General features: G+C 44.7%; 2 protein-coding genes across 8 annotated transcripts in view; one reads left to right on the forward strand and one right to left on the reverse strand.

The window, feature by feature from the left end:
- LOC135904583 (neural cell adhesion molecule 1-like) overlaps positions 1-15,008 on the forward strand; it is a 695,421-nt gene extending 680,413 nt beyond the window's left edge. For 6 of the 7 annotated variants that reach the window (XM_065435438.2, XM_065435437.1, XM_070537287.1 and 3 more), the window contains 4 exons: positions 4,063-4,145; positions 8,029-8,162; positions 9,642-10,006; positions 12,002-15,008. In XM_065435438.2, the coding sequence (XP_065291510.1) occupies positions 4,063-4,145; positions 8,029-8,162; positions 9,642-9,965 (541 nt within the window). In that variant the 3' untranslated portion in view covers positions 9,966-10,006; positions 12,002-15,008. The remainder of the gene's footprint in view (positions 1-4,062; positions 4,146-8,028; positions 8,163-9,641; positions 10,007-12,001) is intronic. The other variant, XM_065435436.2, reaches the window with a different exon arrangement.
- Positions 15,009-17,571: 2,563 nt separating this feature from the next.
- On the reverse strand, positions 17,572-21,827 carry LOC135904595 (acetylcholinesterase-1-like). Its single transcript, XM_065435454.2, has 2 exons — positions 20,165-21,827; positions 17,572-18,119 (listed from the first exon to the last, which is right to left on the reverse strand). The coding sequence occupies exons 1-2, from the start codon at positions 21,685-21,687 to the stop codon at positions 17,969-17,971; spliced, it is 1,674 nt and encodes a 557-aa protein (XP_065291526.2). The 5' UTR covers positions 21,688-21,827; the 3' UTR covers positions 17,572-17,968.
- Positions 21,828-22,215: the final 388 nt, after the last annotated feature.

Genomic DNA, 22,215 nt, shown 5'->3' on the forward strand with positions numbered 1-22,215 from the left:
GTAGCTCCGGCTGTGGCAAAAACAACAAAAATTGCCGGAAAGAGAGAAAAAGCGAAAGATAACACGAAGCATCGTCCTCGTGAACGCTGTGAAAGGCTTCGATGTACGACTGGCCACCGGTAACAAGCAGCAAATAAAGTGCTAAAAAACATCCGAGAAACTGATGCGACCGCGTCATTAGGGCTGAACGCCTTTCCAAGTCATTCCGCAGTAATGACGTAATTACTGGCATCCGAACCCCTCCGAGACATGCGAGACAATCAGAGCCGTGAGGTTTCCTTGCAATGACGTCGCAGGGTACGGCCGTTATAGCGTCACTAACGCGGTCAGATCGAGGGGGAAAGGAGAATGTGGTCACTTTTAGAACTGCCCTTCGGCGCGCTTATTAGTAACACATGCAGTACGGAGAAATTGCGCCGACTAACACAGAAACTAAACCCACTTTCATACTACTGTCGGCAAGCTAATAAAAAATTATTTGTTTTCGAGCTTTAGCTTTTCTTCCGCTTCTTTCTGAGTACATTGTTTATCAGCGTACAGGACCGCCTAAGGCGATATGCTGACAAGACTTGTGCGTAAGAAATTAGATGTATCTAATTACTTGTAATCAGTTACGTTTCCTGGTAATATTGTACTTTAGCTATTGCCTTTTTAACTCGGTGACGGTATGTAATTCAATTACATTTTTCATAAACCAATTACATGTAGTCAGTTGACTCATTGGCGTGACAAGCTGTGACAGGATACGCAGCTTTCAGCATATTAATTCAGCGGGAGCAACAGTAGGACGCCTGTGGTCGTCCGACGCGGCAGCCTCGTGGATGCGTATGTCTTTATACGCAAACCCGAATCTGCGCACCTCCCTTGGAAGCGCTTTGAAGCGCCATCCATAAAAGTTGCTACTCAATTCTTCCCTATGCGCTGTCTCTAATTTCCCTTATAGAGACAAGTTCGGGGTCCTTACGCGTACATGTTCCTGTCTGTCACGTGAATCGCATACACTTATTTTACGAGTGTACCAGAAACATCATTTTCAGGGCTAAAATATATGCAATTATATTTTTAATTACATTGCCGATTTAGGCACACTTTCGAGAAACGTGAACTTTTGCTGGCGTCCCTTGTAATTGTTCGGCTTAAGTCTAAATAGCAAACGAGTGAAGGGGAGTGGCACGAGCTCCATCAGATATTGGCCGACGAGTTTAACTGGCGTTGCTGTGATTTTACACCAATGGCCACGTCGGAAGTTGTGGCCAGCATATCACCCACGGACATTTTCTTTTTTTTAGCTTTTGCCTACCAGGAGCGTCTTCTCCGAGCTCCATGAACAATGAAGCGTTACGATTCATAAAGGATCCAGACACGAGCAGTGCGGCATTGTGCTATCACGATCTCATGCACGAGGTGTTCGTCTGCTAAATACCGCCATTCCTTCCAGCGCCCACATCGAAAGAGTTTTCGGTGTCGCTGCTGATATCGTTAGAAGAAATAGAGGGAAGATGAGTCATTGAGATTTTGAAATACAATTGTTTACACAATGTGTGAATGGCTGCAGCGACGCACTGAATGAGCCAAGCCAGCTCATTTTATACGTTTACTGTATTTACGCAACATTAATAAAAGCTGGCAGGTAAGTAATTTAAATGTAATATATTAATTTTTAATAGTTGCCCAGCTATTCTCGTAGGGCTGAAATTGGTGACTGTAAGCAGTAGTATGTTTTATTGAAGTGATTGTAATCGCTTTTTGTTTAACGTGTACGAGTCTAATTATGAGTAGCGCATTTTGCTTCAAAATAGATTCAGATTCAGATTCAGATTTATTGGTTCCAAAACAGAAGTAATTACATGACGAATATACAGACGAGGGTCCCAAAGTCAAAGAACTGTAGTGGGACCCTCGGTTAATAATAACAACATTGATGGTGATATCAACAGACAGCAAATTAGCGTATTATAAAACAACATCTACAGATCAAATACATCATTAGACATGTCATTTACAATCAAACAGGAAAAGCACGTTATAAAAGAAAGTCGGAAAAAAGCTTGGGTAAAATACAAGAAATGACATGTGAGATAAAAGTCAAAGGTACACCGCCAGATCGTAGTTAAGTTATCGCAGGAAATGATGCTTAAGGTGAGTTTTAAAAATTGCAAGAGAAGTGCAGGATTTTATGGTTGATGGTAATTCATTCCAAAGAGAAATTGCAGTGAAGGAAGATGTTTTTTTGCCGTAATTGGTATGAACCATGGGTAATAAGAAATTGTTGTTAGCCGCAAATCTGGTCATATTTTTATTCTGCAAAAGGTCAGTTGCAATGAACGGAAACGTAAGGTTATTATGAAGCGACCTGTGGAGTAAGACGAGTATGTTAAACTGGAACAAATCAATAATAGGCAAGATATTATACGCTCGAAGTAACAAAGAGGCATTAGATTGCATGGAGCTAGAAGTGATAATGCGTATTGACTGATTTTGGATATGTTGAATTGATGATAAGTGACAAGCGTACGTGTTGCCCCATGAAACAATGCCGTAATTAATGTGACTATGAATGAACGCATAATACAACGCTAGCAGAGCCTCACGAGAAAAAAAAGGGCGAGCTTTGATTAATGCACGTATACCAAACGCAGTCTTGTGCTTGAGATGTTGGAAGTGAGAGCGAAATTTAAGGTTAGGGTCAAGATGTATGCCAAGAAAAGTGACATCGGTGCTGACGGGAATTGAATGAATTCCAAGCTCTACTTCAGGAATAGAAGTTAAGGACCTTTGAGCACTTTTGAATAACATAAATTTAGTTTTTAAAGGATTAAGAACTAAGTAATTGTTACTACACCATTTTATAATGTTACTTAATGCAATATTTAATTTAGAAGTAAGAGTAGTAACAGATTTGTCAGATGAAGATATGGTTGTGTCATCTGCATATAAAATGCAATGAACGCAGTTGGTGGAGTTTAGAGAATCCGGAAGATCATTAATATATAAAAGGAAAAGCAAAGGGCCCAGAACTGATCCCTGTGGTACACCTTGGTTAATACATTTTGTTACTGAGAAAGTATTTGCTGCACGTACTGTGTACGGCCGGTCAAGTAAATAATTTTTTAAGAATGTTAGCGCAGGACCGGTTATACCATAAGAGTCAAGTTTATTAAACAGGACTTGATGGTTAACCGTGTCATAAGCTTTACTGAAGTCTAAAAATACAGATCCGACTAAGTTTCCCGAATCAATACATTTTTTATGTAGTCAGTTAGAGATAGAACAGCTAGATTCGTGGAACTTCCTGGGCGGAAACCAAATTGATTGTTCTTTAGCAATTTAAACTTTGTTAAGTAGTTATTAAGACGTTTAACAAATAATTTCTCAATGAGTTTACTAAGGCAGGACAGAATTGCAATTGGTCGGTAATTATTAACTGTGTGTTTGTCGCCTTTCTTAAAAACAGGAATAATCTTGGCATTTTTTTAAAAATGAAGGAAATGCACCTTCTTTAAACATAAGGTTAATAATGTTACAGAGCGTGTCGCAAACTAAATGCGCAACCAGTTTTAAATGCCTGACACAAATATTGTCTAAGCCAGGCCCTGTATTTTTAAGGTTAGCAATCGTGGAGCGCACTTCATTTGGTGTAGCTGGTAACAAGAAGAATGATTGCGCGAAAACAGATAAGACATCGAGATGCCCTCCAGCATTCCCACTCATGAGCGGTTTGCATTGCTGCACTGTGAGCCTCGTGATAAGGAGTAAGCGTTTGGAGGATGGCAGTGCGAGACGGCGGTCTTAATTAATACTCGCCTACAGTAGGATATTATTGTGTTTTATTTGCGGATTTAATTTCCTTATCTTAGATGTTTTCCTCCAGGGAAGGTATCGCAGTCTTCGTTCTTTTTTTCCCTGAGAGTTGATCATCATCCCATTATTTATAACCAAATATTAAGGTTTGCCGTAATGTTATGTTGTTGTTTTTTACATGGATCGACGTTTCATTCCTCGCCAACATTATGCGCGTGTGACTACAATGATATAGATACTACGGTATAATTTTCATTGCAGATCCATGACCTTGCTGAAGAAAGACCCAGATGAGTCCGTCGACTTGGAAGAGAAGGGTCCTGACATAATTCCTGCGACTACGGGTAAGGCACCTTGTTTCGCCCCTCATCACTTACGTCTCAACGAAATCGTTGGACGCAGGCAGAGCGGCCGTAGTAATTACAAGTAACGGTAATCACGTCAACGTAATCCTACTGCGACGGGATTGTGGTTAAGGAGAAGTCACTGAATTTGTCGCTATTCGATGGTTCTGAGCACATGCTTGACAACCTCGCACAAATGCGTTCGAAATATATCTGCGTTTACTCTTCGGTGCACGTTATGGTTCCCCCTCGCAAAGTACGAACCGCTGCTGAAGAAGCGAATCGCAGAGCAACGCGCGCGTAAGCAATCAGGCAACGTCGGGCTCAGCAAATCGCTGTGCATAGAGCAGTAAAAGCCGCAGATCGCAGTCAACGCCAGTCGGACAGTTGAAATCGTTCTTGTGGAAGCGATGCGAAGAGATCCCCGCGAAGACCCTCTAGTACGTGCTGCCGAAGAGGGAGCACCTTTGGAGCCGCACCTCCAGCCTACGCCGTGACTATGCTGCGTGTGCCTCGCAGGCCTGTGACTTCTTTGAAATATTTGTAATGGCACAACTTCTGGTTGTTGTCCATGATTAGGTTAGTTAATGCCAAAAAATCGTGTTTTGCCCAGCGAATGGTCATTAACGATATTAGAGCCTCGTGATCAGACTTCACAGTACTCACATTTTGCCAGTTTTGGTGAGCTGCGGCTATTTGACTTCGAATGTGGCGCCTATCTCTTTGCAACGCGGTAGTTGGTGCTCGCACCGACAGGCGGCGCCACGTCCAAAAAAGGAAACGCCAGTATGCTGGAGTATTATTTACCCGTCACTAAGGGTACAGTCACACGATCCGTTCAGTTCAACCGGACCAATGCCTCAAAACCGTGAACTCAGTGGAGGAACGAGTCAACAAAGTTGGCAATCAAGTACAGGTTAATTGAAAGTGCAAATAGGCAACCAGGAGGGATGGGAAAGTAAGTGAGAGAAACAGAGACAGCGAACCGGATCCTAAGAATGGAAACAAGAAAGACCACGGAGATTTACAAGAATGGCGCGAAAGAAATTGGAAGGTAAAATATGTGCAATAACAGAAAAAGCAGTGCCTTGCTATTTGCGGTTCGAGCTGTTTCCCACCAAGCAAATATTCCCACCAAGATGAGGCATGTGTATGCTGCAGCAAAAAGCTGGAGACCACTCAGCACAGCCAAATGAAATGCGGGGAGATTTACCAAGTGAGACCCGTAGACAGCGTATACCTGCCAGAAGCGGTTGGATTTAAAGTGGAGGGAAGCATCAACCGGGCTAAGCAAGAGATGTTCAGAGTGTTGGTGGAAAAAGGCTGGGAAGAGATTGATACGATCAGATCTGTTACAGCGTATGTGGCAGTACAAAGTAAATAAAGAAGTTTGGAGGAAGAAAGAAAGTAAGGATATGCATACAAAAATGCTAGAGTGAAAAGCATGTATGGCATAACTAATTAAATTAAGCCGGGCGGGTGACTATTCGTCACCACCCCATTTTAAAGGCGATGCCAATAAACATAATCATCATCAGCCGACGCTTTCGCTATTTTACTTCAGAACGCACTCATTCTCGAAACCAACGTGCGACCAATATTTTGAGAAACACATGAATGCGTGTAAAACAGTGAATCGAAACTATCGATATTATTATTAATACTATTGATAGCCGATAAAAAGAACTTCTAGTAAAAAAATATAATCGCCTCTTCCAGTCCGTGAAGATGGTCGAACAGTGAAGCTGCGTTAGTTACACCGATGCAAGTCAAACTTCGCAAGCAGTCTATATTATAAATGCTTTGTTTCACCACTCTTTCACCTCGACCTGCCGTGGTTGCTCAGTGGCTGTGGTGTTGGGCTGCTGAGCACGAGGTAGCGCGATCGAATCGCGGCCACTGCGGCCGTATTTAGATTAAGGTACACGTTAAAGAACCCCAGGTGATCGTAATTTCCAGAGCCCTCTACTACGGTGTGCCTGTGTGGTTTGGCACGTAAAACCCGATAATTAAATTTAATTAAATTATTTCACCTCATTTTCGCTCTTGTGTGCTTCGCGTGGTGAGCATGCTTTAGGAGTGCGTTCTTTTTCTGCTTCTCCCAGTGTTCTTTTTTTTTTTCGCCCGTGAGGTGGGAGGCCTAGGCCCAGCCACCACCTCTTGCTGGTTTCAATAAAGTTTATTCAGTCAGTCAGTCAGCGAGGTTTGTGTCTCTGTTCTGCCGTGCTTTTTTATTTCTTCGCGTGCAAGTTGATCCGCTCCTTTTTGGTGCGCCAGTAATGACAGCAAGCTTTCGCGTCAAATAAAAACTATCCAAATGTGGTTTTTTATTCATTTTGTGTGTAATGTTGTACTTGCTTGGCCTTGTGTTGTCTGTTCTACCACTTGATCTTAAGTTGTCTTCTCTTGCGTCTGCACTACTCGGTGTGCCTCCTCCGCTTGCCGTGCTTTGTCTGGAGACGTGTAATCTTGCATTACTTGCTCTTGAGTTGACGGCAGATGGCGGAGTTTACATTTCGCAATCACCAGCATTGTGCTTCAAAATTAAATCTGTCCGTCACGTAAGACAATGAATGACTCATACGCCCTTAAGCAATATGGCTCATACCACCGTAAGCGTGGCGGCCTCCCTATTACGACGACAGAAGAGAAGTGAAATTCTACGTTGGAATCACGAGCGGCAACGGAGCGAGCTGTGGAAGAAGATGACGACAATGAACGCGGGAGAAGTAGTTGCGCCATCGCATAAGGAATACCATACCATACCATACCATACCATACCATACCATACCATACCAAGTGGTCCGAGCACATTCGCGCCGTAGCGATGAGGGCGCCAACAAGCCAGCTGTGAAAGACGACGACGACGCTCGAGCCATTGCTGATGATGATAGTTTTAGCGGACTCCCACAACGACGGCACGGGCTCCACATAAACAGCTTCGCTGCAATATTGATGGTATAGAGGTCAAGCCAAAGCTCCGCGATTTCACTCTCTGAAGCTCTCCAGCAACGCCAGCAGAATGCGTGTACTCAGCTGACATCTTACTAGAGGAGCCAACTAAAGTGCAAGAAAGTTGACAAGATCGTATGTCTCCATCAGAATACCTAGCTGACAAATAAGTTACAGGTATAACTGTTCACTTAGAGCAAGAACAAAGCCGCCTTAAATGGGCCTGCAGTAAATTTAATTATATTTGGTGATTTGAAAATAATAAGAACATAAGCTAGTTTTATTGGCCTGTTCAAACAATGTTTAATCTTGAGTATGTGTATAGCGAAATCAATATGTATGATTGTGACAACTGCGACAGCTCATTGAATTCAATCACCAATAAAACTCTCGTGAAAATGCACATTGCGACGATAGTCTGTTATCACAATATGGTTGTTAATTTCGCCTGCGAACATTAACGGGCCTATCGTCGGCAAAGTGCTATTATCAAACGTTAGAGACCTATCCTAATATTGAGGTCCTTTGGTAATGACTCTGATATTCTTACGTTGTGCAAAACAACAAATGCTCTTCGTTTCTTCGTTGTGTATAGATGTTGAATATCACTACTGACGCCAGAGTGTTTGTAATAAATCTTTTTTCTATAAGAGCAATGTTCATGCTTTCCGAGCAGTGACGTCCCATGTGTAGTTCGACGAGCTGTATAGTAAAACTGGACTATTCGGGAAATGAAATGCGCCTTTATAAACTGGCCCGGTTGTCGGAAGCCGCGGATTTTTATAATTTCGAGAAATCCTTACCACGTGCCTATCTTATTTCAATACATCGAAAACACAGAAGATGTACCGTGAACGAGTAGAAATTAAACGTACCACTAATGCGTAAGAGTTTTTTTGTTTATACGAAACTTTCTCTGCCCGTATTCCAGTTTTCTCCGGCTACGATGCAGCGCACGAAAAAATGGTTGCCCTGGCAGCGGGAATGGATTCCTACTCAGCACAACTGCCACTGAAGGAAAGTCTAGAAAGCTTAGGAAACCATAGGACAGCTTCGCCGAAGAAGGTAAGCACATTTAAAATTCAATGACAAACCTCGAGGCACCGTCGCACAGTTTATTCACGTGTGGACATTAGAAGGGCAGTAAATCTGCTTGCTTTCTACTGATTATAAACAGGACCAATTTATCTTGCCACAGCAAGTATTGAAACCTTGATTTTATAGGCGCAGTATCAGTTTTGTTATTTTTCTCTAACCTAAAGTTGTCAGAAGACATTACATTAACCACGAACCCCGTTGAAATTGGAATTTTTCATACACTATCACACGATGTAGCTTGTTTCGCCGAATTTGGTGACTTTCGTACCAGAAAGCATTACCGTAATATGTCGTTATTATCAAGCAGTGAAGTGGCTTTGTGACGTCCGATAATGGCAGCGTAAAGTAAGAGGATTAAAGACTGCCACTATAGTGTCAGTGAGCAGTCTAGTTTATGTTTAGAGGGAGCACGGAAACCTACACAACACGAAATAACGGACGCTTTGTCCGGTCATTTTGTGTGCAGCTTTCTCGTCCTCGGTAAGTTTTCCCGCTACCACTCAAACATGAATCAGTACCAACTTGCCGAGTTTACTGTTGCGCTTAACATTCTACTTGCAATAAAGCGTGAATTCACGGTAAAAAAATGTCTTCCAAAATAATTATTGATACAAGGTAAATCTTCAGGTCGCATGTCTCGTTTGTTGGATAGCAGCACGTTATTAAGGGACAAGTCGGGAGGAACTAAATACCATCTCTTCTCAACGACTCAACAGCAATATTGTCTTGCTAGTGTGCACGATATCACGGGTTCAACTTCTGGCCACGGTGACGACGAAGCGATATAACACCGGTGTGCTGAGATTTGAGTGACGCGTTGAAGAACGGCATGGGGATCGAATATAAACATAACAACGGGAAATAGACCAAGATGCTAATTCATGGAGCTCCTACACCCAGTGCATTCTTCTTTACTGAGCACATTGCGAAGTAGAGCAGCAGGCTAGTTCACACAGGGCCGACACCCAGGTGTCTTTGCTGGCCACATTGCGATGTAGACCAATAATCTATAGTTCACAAGGGTTCGACATCAGGGCATTCTTCTTTAATGGGCACAATGGGTAGTAAACCAGCATACTAGTTCATGGAAGTCTCAAATATGTTAAAAAACGCGATCAACTTAACGCAGGAGGCCCGCAATGTATTTGTAGTACCTCCGCGAGGGACCCTTCAACTTAATTTTATTGATTAGATAGTTCGGTCAGGCGCCACTTCAGCCACTTTAATTCCTGCAAATTAAAATAAATGTTGAAACTTTTTCTAATTAGAACTAATTTCCTATGTCCTGACAACTATGTATATGGCGCGGCACCCGGCCCAAGTTTGAAATCTCTGGTCTAATCGGCTCAAGTTTGCAAGATAACGTTAACTTAGAGGTCAGCAAGAGACACCCAAGACGGTGTGTAGGCGCCTTTCAACTCGCTCGTCCTTTGGTTCCGCCAACAGCAGGACGTCTGTGGCAGCGGTGGGGGCGAGGTTACGTACGCCGAGCTGTCGTTCCCCAAGGCCGTGGCCGTACTGCCCGTGCAGCAGGGAGGTACGCTACGCCGTGCCGCCGCCGCCGCCGCTGCTGCTTCCTCGGGGACGCACAATGGCGGCGCCATGCCCCAGCTCCCGGAGCCACCGACGGAGTACGCGCGCATCGACTTCCACCGGACACTGCGACCCGTGCCGGGAAACCTCGGCCTCACGGGCGAGGAGCTCGAGGACGAGGGCGGCAGCAGCTGCGAGACGCCGCTCATGGCCAACCGCAGGGAGAGCACCGTCTAGCAACACATGGCTGCACAGCCCAGGGACTCGACACTCTACACGTACGTGTACAGAAGCCTTTATGCCACTTACAACTGTTCAGTTCCACGGGCCCCGGAGACAAGGCAAACGGGAAGCGAGATATTTATGTGGACAGCACAATAACGTTGCTAATGGCACAGAGTTAAGATATGGACAATATGAAAAGCGACACCCAACCACCGTAGCACTCCCTCGGCATATACCACCGCAAGCTGCATTGCCAGTCGTGCACAGCTCTCATTCTTTTATACCATAGTCAGCAGTCAAGCGCCAACCTAGTAACATTCCGTGAAAGAAATAATTAGTGCAAGAACAAGAGATGGTGTTACCTGCTGGAAATTTGTACCAACTGCTAATGCTGCTCGTGAACCACATGAGGTGGGCCGGGTGGAAGCATAGCGCTGTAGCCGACACAGAACGAGTTTCGAGACGCTCATTTTACAAAGAAGCTCTGAAACACCTGCCGAAGCTGCAGTTTCTTGAACTATGAGCACCTCCTTCTTCTATGGTTATTTCAACTCCGCTAGACTGCATGCATTCGCGAGCACAGTTTCTCATATGCAAATATCCGTAGGGCTCCTTCAATCATCTAGAACCATACCGTAGCCTTTGTTACCTAGTTTCTCATTAGTCTACTAATTAACGATCGCCCTTCTATCATACGAGGAAAGTGGTCAATCACGAATGTCGTCAACTAAGCGACAGTGACGTAAAAAATGATGTCCTGACTCGAAGGGAGGCACCATAAATCCCAAATGATCAAAATTCTAAATACAGTAAAGCATAATGCCTATCTTATTTTTCATATAGCAGTCATGTTTTTGTCGTATTGCGCTGAGGAGCAGCTCAGTACGTGATCAGACTTCGTAAACAGTCAATTTTTTTTTCTGAAAATCATTTCACATACTTCACTTATCCCCAACAAAATGAGCATGCCTCAAACGATATAAGCATGTTTGTCACATAAGCGCCGAAGTACCCCCTCATATAGTAGTGCGCTCTCTCAGACTTGTAGCCCGTCTCACCCCGCTAAAGAAAAGCGTGCTGATGTAATGGCACAACACTACCCAATGCCGAGAACTTCTGAATTGTAGCGCTTCCTAACCCTAAATAAGGTTTTAATATCAGTGAGCATAGTTGTGCTCGACTCATCACTTAGTCTTTGCACAGCAGCAATGGGCCGTGCTGCTAGCGCCATAAGGGAAAATGAAGGCCATACGCCCGGCGATGGATCGGTGGCTCCAGCATAGCGCTGCTGAGCAGAAGGTCGCAGGTTCGGTTTCCAGCCACGACGGCCGCATTCTGATACAGGCGGAATACAAAAATGCTCATATCCCATGTCTTGGGTGCAAGATAAAGGACTCCAAATGGTCAAAATTAATCCCGAGCCCTCCAACATGGTGTCCCTCATAACCCAGTGTGCAGTTTTGGAACGCTAAACCCTATGATCTAGGTGTTTATAGACAAATATATGCCTTAACTGCTAGACCACATTAGACAGACACGGCCACTCAAAATGGCCGTTGTGTTTCGAGAAGGTTTAATTACTAGAAAGGAGGGGTTTGCACAATTATGTAAGCGCGCTTCCCAGCACTTCTCATTTGGCCCGCACTTAGATAGCGGACGTCACCTTAGAATTAGAAACGCACGAGCCTGTGCCACTATCTGTGCCGTCATCTCTTTCTAACTACATCCTTCCCGTCAGCGAGCCAACCTCGGCTAAGTAGTCCCGGGAGCTGAAGGTCGGCCATGTGTAGGGCAACGTAATAATGTGGAAAAGCTTAATTCCAGTATTTCGTGTATCTCCTAATAAATGAAACAGGAAGTTGGGATCGCCATCGTCGTTGTTCTGCTTGACGATGACTATAATGTTGTTGAGAATGGGGATGATGACGATGATAGTGATTACTGTACCTTCGCTGTATTGAGACACTTTCACTTTGAAGACGCAGTGAATATATTGCACTTCGGTGTAGAAGGGCTTACAATGCTCTACGAATTTATCCACCTTCCAGAAGACCCACTACTGGAACGTGCGGCGCTTCTTCATCGGGATCTGATGCGATGCTCAACTAGGTCAGTGTCATCACAAGTGCGACACACATGACTCCGCGATGAGCGACGAAGGAGTCCTCGCAACGTTTGCTGCGGGTAAACTCTACCCCAACCTAAAGGTCTGGGACATCATATGACCGATCTGAACAAGAGACGTGCGAGAGAATGGTGCTCTCAAGGAAGTGCGGGATGCCATGTTTTCACTCGGTGGACTCGAAAGGTTCGACACGTACACTGTGCGGAGACGCGTGATTTTGCTTGAATGCTTCACACTGGGTGACTGTGGCCAAGTGCTTTCTGTCCACATCCAAGCTGCTCAAAGCTGCCCGTTATAAAATGCGAGAAGGAACTCAGAGCCAGCGCTCTCCCCTAGAAGCACTGCAGTAAATACGCAGAAAACGTACTGCGTCGAAAGTACAGAAAAAGGTGTGCATGAAACAGAAAACAAATAAACTTAATTTTGTTCTAAAGGGTGACATAAAGAAAGGATTCAAGGAGCGCAAAATAAGTAGGGTGGCTACTATGGCTCTGATACTTCTCGAATATAATCTAATGCACTTAGTCGCTGCATGACACAACTAGTCACTGATCCATTTTGTGTGTTCTAGGTTTGCATTGCGAAAAGGACAATGCAAATGCAGTTTCTAGCACCTTGGATGTGCTCAAGTACTTGTGCCTTCTTTGCAGTGCGAGCGTGCGACCGTTTCTCACGACTGCGCTGCAAGTCGTTGTGTGTACGTGCAAGACACAACTAGTCAACATTCTTTCATTGTATATACTTGAAAATGTTTTATCCGAGAAATAATGTGTAATAACGAAGATTCTATGTGTATATTTATACAATCACATCGCTTGGTCATCATACACTGATCAAAATATTTCATCTGTCCTTGAGATTGTCTCTCGTTCATTCAAATAATTCTGATACCTTGCATTCCGACTTTCTTCGCTATTTTTCCCCCAAGGCAGCGAAATGTAATTTAACAACTGCACACATACTTCTACTTGCTCAGGTGAAGACATAAATTGTTCTGCAGTATTTTGCCATTCCACGACTAAAAGTTTTGTCTCGTGCTTGGTACAGTTAGAATGATTCATTCATAAAGCTGTAACGCAATATCTATCTTATTTTTGTTTGAGTAAAAAAGAAACAAGTAACAAGCAATGCAATAAAGTGCACTGCCTTTCATTTCAGCTTTTGTTCACCTTTAAATGCTTGTAGTTTTTAATCAACTCTAGTCATATTTTATTACTATTTTGCAGCACTTATACTAGGAAACAGGCCAAATAAGCTTACGATTTGTTAAAAGCAACTAACTTATGTGAAGAAAGCAATTCTGAGGCTATTCTTTAATAAGAGGGAATATAGTTAAGTGTAATGCAAAATAAGTATTTGATACATTTTCACCATTTTGTCTATGCGGAGTATGGTGCAGTATTTGAATGAAAATGTATTACTGAATGAAACATGATGAAACAGAAAATACGCGACCAGGTTAGAAGCAGTTTGTGCTCTCTACATACATATTATACATAGAAAACACATGCCAAAGGCCCGTAACATTACTTGCTCAGTGATTTCATGTGGTCCATCATTCTTTACTGCGTAGGTATAACCGAGGTATTTTACATTTTAAATCCAAGGGTAGGAACCTACTTTTCTGATATCTGAGTAAAGGACATGAAGAAATAAAGGCAGATCTGTCAGTTAAGAAGCAGTATAAATGGCACATGACGATGCATTTGACACCTAAAAAGAAGCTCAGAATATTAACTTTTATTACAGTGATTGGTCATTTGTTGGCTGCATAAATAAGGTTCAGTAATTTAGCGTAGAATTGCACAACTCAACAATGTTATTGTGCCGAAGTTTCGAAAGTAGTTCTCCAGACAGCTGTGCAAATCCTAATGCAAAGTATGTTAACAAATGATGTTGCAACATATCATGCTTGTGAAATTTTGCTGAGACAAGCACTGTATTGTTTCTTTTACTTTGATTATTTGTTGTCCCTCCAAAGCAATCTTAACTGATTGCTTTGATTCAGTTCTTGTGACTGCTAGTGTTTACTGCATGTGCATTATGATGTTTCTTTTGATCTGTGCAGTTGCAACTGGAATATTTATTTAAAACTGCCCTCTGAAATACATATACAGTGATATTCTTATTCTGTTCTTTTAGAGTCTAGATCATCTTCTCAGGGCCCGTTTACTTTCTGTTATAGCTTAGCTGTTCAGTCTTAAGATTAGCATGATACCACATTCATAAAGCCCCTGCACAAAATATAATTTTTATTAATGGTCTGACCATCAATTGGCACTTTGAATAGTTCTTGTTTCAGGCAAGTATGCAATCAGAACGAAACTGTACCAGCAAACAAAATACCTTGTAAATAACTTCATACCTTGCTGACCATGGCATTACTGGAAAGAGCTAGGGTTGTGCCTACATAACTAGCCATTTCCAGTCATGCATTCATTTCTACCTTCCTTCTGTAGCGTGAAGTGGTGCATAACATTTTCACCCTGTCAGTGTATGGATACACTGAGGCTGTCGGATGACGTGAAAAAGCCGTTGCTCACACTATTTAAGGAGCATTCCTGTGAGTATGTGAACTGCACGCTTATTTACCAAGGTTTTCTTCTAAATTTCTTGCTATGTGCTTCGACTGTGTTTTTGTCATGTGATACAACTCACAAGTGCCTATTTACAGCGAGATGACGACAGCAGAGAGAAATGTATAATTCCTCCTGAAAACATTGAACGTCAATGGTGGGTACCTGGAGGTACCGTGGGTGAAGTTGCTTACATCGAGTAATCTTCACAAATTATTGTGCATAGTGTAAGATATAAATGAAACAGTAGGTCTGCTTTTTTTTTACACTGTTTCTCTGAGTGTTACATATAGGCTGTGTGCATTAAAATGAGAGGTTATGAATCTCCTGCAAATAAACTATAGTTTTTTTATGTGTTCAGAGTTTCTGTTCTTCACATCACAATTGCTGTAATATAATAACATCCAACCAATTATTTTTGGGTAAGTATAACAATAACAGATTAATTATCTATAATCTTGCAAGAGTGAATGGCGCAGAAAAGTACCATTCAGGTTCTCCTTGCTGGTACAACTTTGCCACTCATCAAAGGAAAAATTGTCATCAGCTCGAATGTAGCACAATGTTACAAATAAAATCTTATACGTTTTTTTTTCAGAAAGAAAGCTTCACAATTGAGGAAAAATTCGTCCTGGTCTTAGATTCAAACCCTGGACTAACGCATTTTAGGGGCTGTCGCTCTACCATCTGAGCTAACCAGGAGTCTAGCAAATCGCAGCGCAAATGCGAATTAATCGACAACTCGAAGTTCAAAGACACTGAATGGGGCAAATCTGTTGTCGATTAATTCGCCCTCGTGCTGTGACCTGCTAGCCTCCTGGGTAGCTCAGATGGTAGAGTGGCCATCCCACAAGAGAACGTAAGCAATTAGATAATGACACCACCGAGGAGCATTGCTGAGTCAAAAACATAACGAGCCGCTGCTTCATAGGCAGTTGCAAATGAATGACGAAGAGCAAAAGACACTGATCCTGAATAAATTTAGAGACGGAAAGTTTCGACAGCTTGGAACACATTTCTAGCCCCGCATCTAGTACAAATTAAGCGCCGTATACGCAGCTCGCATCTTTTGGACAAGGCGTAATAAGACCCGTAAGCGTTTGCATCTGCAGTGAAGATGTGCTCAAGGCTTCGTGTCGTCCACGCAGTCAGCGTCTACGATATCCGCATATGCATTGTAAACAAGGAGGTAACGGAAGCAGCTGAGGCAAGCAATGGACGTGACACCACGAGCCAATGGTTTTTTGCCACAGCACGAATGGGCAGTGAAGGCACTGGGTGTGTGCAAAGAGGCATGCGCCACCAGGAATGTTTTCACTGGAAAACTCGGGGCACGTGGGTATATGGGCGAATGGGAATATGCCGTGGCCTCCGAAAACTCGGCGCATGCGCAGGCAGTCTCCCCACCGCCCCTCCTCCATCTACCGCAGCGCTCCGCGTTCGCTTTCACCTTTCGCTGTGTTCGTTCGCTCGGGGTTACGCCGATGTACAACGCCGAGGTACGCCGAGGCATGCCAACACTCAACGCAAGAACGGGCGCCTATGAGATGCGCTCTGAAAAATTCTGTACGCATCAAGGAACGCTTCGCTTATCGCCGATTCGCCGCATACACGTGGGATTTCTTTTTTTAGAGCGCAGCTCTTTGGCGTCCGTTCCTGGGTTTCGCGTCGGCGTTGTCGTCGGCCTCGTAACCAGCTCCGCCCCCCTTTCATCCCCCCAGCGCTAGCAGCGACCGACTGATACCGCTGGATGCCGCTGACGCCGCTAGAGAGTCAAGATAACGTAACTGCATAGAACACCGTCGCCGCCATGCAGAAAGAGGAGGAAAGGGTCCCCCCCCCCCTGGTTCTTAGCGCTGCGGAAGCGAGGGTATCATATTGTTTGTGTCGGCATCGGCGGCGTTGTCCCTGAAACCAACTCCGCAGCTGGGGTTGACTCACTATCGGCGTCAGCGGCATCAGTCAGTCGCTGCTATCTCTTCCCTCCTCCCTTTATCGTGTTGTCCGCTTGCTGTACGCGCTTCTGCCCCCATCGTTTGCCGCTGGGTGTACACGCCGCCCCCCTCCCACCCCTTCCTGCGAGTCTCCGGTTGTCAAAGCGCCGGCTCGAACTTTGAAGTTGGCGAACTGTGCGCCGCAAAGTTGCCCAACGGCTTGCTGGTAGTAGCTGCCTACTTCGCCCCTACCGCACTCACGAAAGACGTCGTGCACTTCCTGCAACTCGCATTAACCGTCCATCGATCCACACCGATGTTAGTAGTGGGGGACTTTAATGTTGACATAAAGACAAACAGCAATTTCCTAACACTTATGCGGGAGAACATCCCGTTCCTCTCGCTCGTAACGCGTCCCACGGCTGTGACAACCTCGCGAGGCACTTGTATAGATCTCGTCTTTGAGAATCAAGCATTGGTGTACCAAGTCGAACATATATCAGTCTATTTCTCCGACCACAAAGCTTCCTTCATGACTGTCAAGAACTGTTAGTGGAGTCTTTGTTAAAGGAATACGTGTGAAAAATAAAAAAAAAATTCTGTGATAGCGCATACATGTGTTGCTCGATTTCTTTGCCTCAATCTATCGAAAAGGTGAAACAGCTTATTTGCTGCGCTCAAATTTCGCATTAGGAAGTAACGTAATCGTCGGTAATTTTTTTTTCTTCTGACACTCACTCTGGCTGACATCAAAGTGTTCCAGTCACCTTAAGGGCTTTAAAGCTCTACAGGTGTTCGCTACAATGGCGAAGAGCCTGTCAAGCAGAATTCAATAGAGAAAATCACTGGGTTCGTGTTTTAGTGCTCTCTTCCATCTTAAGACAATGTTGTCGAAGTAAAATTTTCAAAAACATCCGATGTCCCGCACAAACAACAAAAAATGCACAAGATGTCAGGCATGCTGGTGAAGTAAAAGTGGGAGAGGGGCAGCTTCATTAATATATATTTGTACAGTCGTCTGAAATTCCCAAAAATTCCCTGTTGTACGGCTTTGTCTTGGCGCAGGACTCCGCTCGGCTTGTCTGTCGCCGTCGACGATTCGCAGCCTTGAATTCATTGCAAAATTTCTTAGAATCCTTTCAGGAGCTCATTTCTTCTTCGTTGATGTGACTGCATTTACCGCTTGAACATTCTGATGCTGACTGCGCTGGGGACGGAGAACGAACTCGGTGTTTAAGTACACGCAGCAGAAGACAGTAGTGGCGGAACTTTTACAGCACGTGCACCGCCTTGTTGCTTTGCCACACGCCCAAAAATGTTACAATACCTGACATGCGAGCAGTCTCTTTGAAATGCGCCGTAAGTTCACAATGGCACAGCTTAGACACTTCTTGGGTAATACCTCCTCCAAAAGTCACACCGAATGAATGGGTCCTGCTTTCTTGACACGTCGCCAGAGTCCACTTCCAAATAATCGGGAGTCGTTGACGTGTACTGTGGCCAGTCGATCTCGTCCGTAGGCTTGGGTACGCTGCGAGTGGGAAAGAAAAGTCTAACGTCAGCGAATTCTTAAAAGGAGCGATAAACCAATTGCTTCAGTAGGTAATCCCACCGCATACTATACTTATGCTTTTCAAGATTTCAAGTATGTCCTGTTTCGCTACGCCTAAAATGAGAAACACGGCTTCCTAGTCTCTCTTTCTTCAGGCAGGAACGAGCCACTGGATATCTCGCAGCACATTTTGTCCCATGGATATAAAACAAAGCAGCGCGTATACTTATGTTGACGTATTATGACGCTACCGACTGCTTGTGGCGCCGTGCGTAATTGTAGATGAAGAACATAAAATTTTTCAGCGACGTATTGGGCACACGAGGCCATATGTTCTGCAAGAATGCGATAACATGAGAAAATACTCGGGCGTGAGCCCGAAAAATGAAGGTGTTCATGGCACATCGTGATGATAGGCGACGTTGCCTGTGAAAGCTTTTCAAGATTTCAAATGCTAACGCATCAAATAGCACGTGCGCTTAAGCTTGAGACATTCATTTTGTTTTCTGGGTATCGAATTGTACGTTATATTAAAGTATGCCTTTGCATAATAATTAACGTGACTGTCTATAAAATATCAAGGAGAAGCAGCTTAAGCTACGCGTGCTGTAGAGAGAGTTTAATGTTCGGTTGTATTCAAGCTTTCAAGTGAGATAATTCATTTTTTGTAGCGAGTAGTCTCTTCCTAAGTCGCTCTGTTGTAGAAAGACGTTTAATCGGAAAGCTCATGCCAAATTAACCCATGCTCGAGTATGTGCTTATTCGTCTAGTTGAAGGCATGTAACAGTACGTTCCGGAACTCTTGCTCGCTCAAGCCATTTAACATAATGATGCCGCTCGTCTAATGCTTTAGATTGTGCTTCCAAATAAATAATACAAGTAAAAAGGCAGGACAGAAGGCAGGATCTTTGCGTTGTTTATCTACAACTACAAGTTAAACAGTACAAAATTGTGCATTGTATAGTAAATAAAATAGCAATAATGCGATGTACAGCATTAGCTGAGGGCAAATTAGTTCCTTTAGTTTCTCCCGAATAAGTTACTTGGTTTAGATTTCGAGATCAAATGTTTATCAGAAAGGATATGCACATGTTTTCAAAAGTATAAAGCGATAAAAAAAACTCTGGTGGTTACTGTTGCCGGTTGATGATAGTGAAGAGGAAGAAATTTAAAGATAACAGCCACCAGACAATGAATTTAGCTTACAAAATTTTAAAAAATGCAGCTACATTGGTAACCGTTTCTCTCTTATCGTAAATCGCGCTATAAGCTGGAGGACAATGACTTCTCAGATACGCACGTGTTGCATGACTGTGGTGGTTTAGCATTACTACCACGATGCACCGGTACTTATCTACATTAGCCCCTCGTCCTTTGCTATTGCAACAGACTTCGCCTATTTTAGGGGTAACAAGTTCAGCTCATCATCATCATCGTTATTATCATCATAATTACTAGCTTCAACCTGTTTTATATTAGATGTAAGGTTGAAGGCCTCTCTCAGTGATCTCCAATTAGTCCTGTCGTTGCAAAGCGCATAACCATCTCAGTTAATGCTTATCAGGTTTGCGAAAGAATGCAGTGCGAATTGCTAACTAAAACAGTAATACATTCTACCACATAGTCTGAGGATAAATTTCCCAAGATTAGTGTTAGGCACAAGATATTTAGAAAACGGGTGCACTTTGTGTTCTGCCTCGAATTATTGCTATCAAGGTGTCCTTTAAAGGCGGTAAATAAAATTTGTTCACTAAGCTTTTGTTAATTAGTTGTCGAATTCGTGGTTACCATGTAATAACATGCGCCACCACGAAATTTTCGATTCGAAAAGCATTGTCGCAATCTTTATTGTTCTACGTTTTGTCATAATTTCGTCGTAATACCAATTAAACGTTGGCAGTGCTGATCGTTTTCCACTCGAAGCATGAAAACATGTTTCTCTCTAACTTAGACCTCACAAACTCACCAACATGTTTCGTCTAGTTGTTGCAATCTTAGAACGGCAAAATGTGCAGCTCACTTACCCAGTCTTAATGAAAGATGTCAGTGTTTCCACCATCATCCTGCTGACAGCCACGTCCTTTGAAGAAAACTTGGTGGGATGCCTCAAAGGAACTCCAAACAAAAAGGGGACATCATCAAAATGAGTGGTCCCAAACCATGCTGGCCAGCGGCTGAACGTCGGCCGGTAGCTGAACTTGTAAAAGAAAGACTTCATTGGCCTGTCTCCGTAGGATTCCGCAAAGAACACTGCTGGACAGTTGATGAAGACGTCGCCCAGAGCCTGAGCCAGCGCAGCCCTGACAGAACCAGCGCGGTCGTCGGTGCTGTTCCCAAAGTAGAATTGGGCCACTTCGTCTCTAGCCGACCTTGGAAAAAGGAATAGTACATCGTTCAACACGCGCGTAGCCGATTCCTTAGACACTTCGGATGACGAAGACTTGGGGTCAAACAGCGTCCTCTGGAAAGCCATTCCCTGAGAGTATCCGGACTCGGCGGTGACGCCGACCAGCACGTCGACAGGAAGAACGTGCCCACGAGCGATGGCCGTGACCGGGTCCATGGGGACCAACTCGTCTCGGTCCCTAGGCCAGAATGTGTAGTACGCTTGCTTGAATATCTCGCTTTCGGCTCTGGCTATGGTCTTGGCCGTGGCATCACGGAGGCAGCGAGCGACTACGGGAGCCGTCCTCACCGAAGTCGAATCGCTACAAGCCAGGGCGCTTGTCAACATGAGCGCCCGCACGTAGCTGGAGCTCGTACTCAGTGGATCTACAAGCCAGTTTGGAGCGCCGCCAATGAGAATAGCACGCCGAATGAGCCGTCGATTGAGGGGTGAGGTGAGGTGCAAACCAACCGACGTAGCTCCGGCGTCTTGGCCGGCTAACGTGATTGCCTTCGGGTCGCCGCCGAAGTATTGAACGTTGCTTCGTAACCAGCGGAGAGCTAAATGTTGATCGTAAAGCCCCATGTTTCCCGGAATGTCCGACACGTTGAGACTTAAGAAGCCGAACGCGCCGAGCCTGTAGTTGAGCGTCACGACTACGATGTCGCCCGACGCGGCCAGCGTGCCACCGTTGTAGACGTCCATAGTGGAGGAACCGCCCCGGAATCCGCCTCCATGAAGCCAGACAAGAACCGGCTTCAGAGGACACGTGGTGTTGTTATCCCGCTCTTTGCACTCGGTCACCCAAACATTCAGGTAGAGGCAATCTTCGGAGCTGACGCCATCGTCGACTTGAAACCAGGGTAAGTCCTGCAGAGCCCCATTGAGCTGCATGCACGGTGGCTTGAACTCAGTGGCGAGAACCATCCTGTCCCTCTGCTTGGCTCGCACGGGCCTGGAAAAGCGCAGGTGACCCACGGGGGGCTCTGCGTACGGAACGCCGAGGTACGCCTTCACCGTCTTGCCCAGGTGTGTCTGCGTCACGCCGTGCAGGGCTGCGGTCTTCGTCGCCACGAAGTCCCCGGAGTTCGCGTCCCCCGATGAAACCAGCAAATTCGCAGTCGTGAAGGCGCAGTACAGAAACGTGGTGGAGCCCCGCATATTGCAGAAACGGACGAGTGACGTCCTGCTGAGCGCGGCCACGTGCGTTTTGCTTTGCTCACGTTTGAAACCGAAAGAGGGGCGGCTGCGCTCGAGGCCGCGGACTCTCCGCCGCCACCGACGACTCACCGGTGTGCGCATTCGGGGCAGCAAAACGAGCGCAAGTGCCCTTATCGTTTCTGCGGTTCACCACTCTTTGAAACGTGGTTGGACGTCGCTCGACTGGAACGCCCACGCACGGAGTACGCTCACCAAGGCGCTGTCTCCGGCAATCTGCAATTCAATCGGGACAAGAAGGATGGAGCGAAAATAACATTCGCTCGCCTGCGACCATTCCGCCAAACAGCAAGCGTGCGTTTAGAGCCACAGCGCTTCTTCATTGCGAGTGGCTTTGCTATGAAAGGAATGTTTTATTCTTGGTTGTTTCTTTTTCGGTGCATTAACGTACTGAAAAGGTTCTGAAGCGCTCATTTTGGTGCACTGAAAGTAATGACTCTTCCACGCACTACTTTTCCCCGAAATGACTTC

Source organism: Dermacentor albipictus, chromosome 4, assembly GCF_038994185.2.
Source record: "Dermacentor albipictus isolate Rhodes 1998 colony chromosome 4, USDA_Dalb.pri_finalv2, whole genome shotgun sequence".
Classification (NCBI taxonomy): Eukaryota; Metazoa; Arthropoda; class Arachnida; order Ixodida; family Ixodidae; genus Dermacentor; species Dermacentor albipictus.

Excerpts from the sequence above, each read along its gene's own strand:
- LOC135904595 (XM_065435454.2), bottom strand. The coding sequence starts at position 21,687 with ATGCGGGGCTCCACCACGTTTCTGTACTGCGCCTTCACGACTGCGAAT. Across the intron at positions 18,120-20,164 it reads ACATCTTTCATTAAGACTGG|CGTACCCAAGCCTACGGACG; the intron begins GTAAGTGAGCTG and ends TCCCACTCGCAG.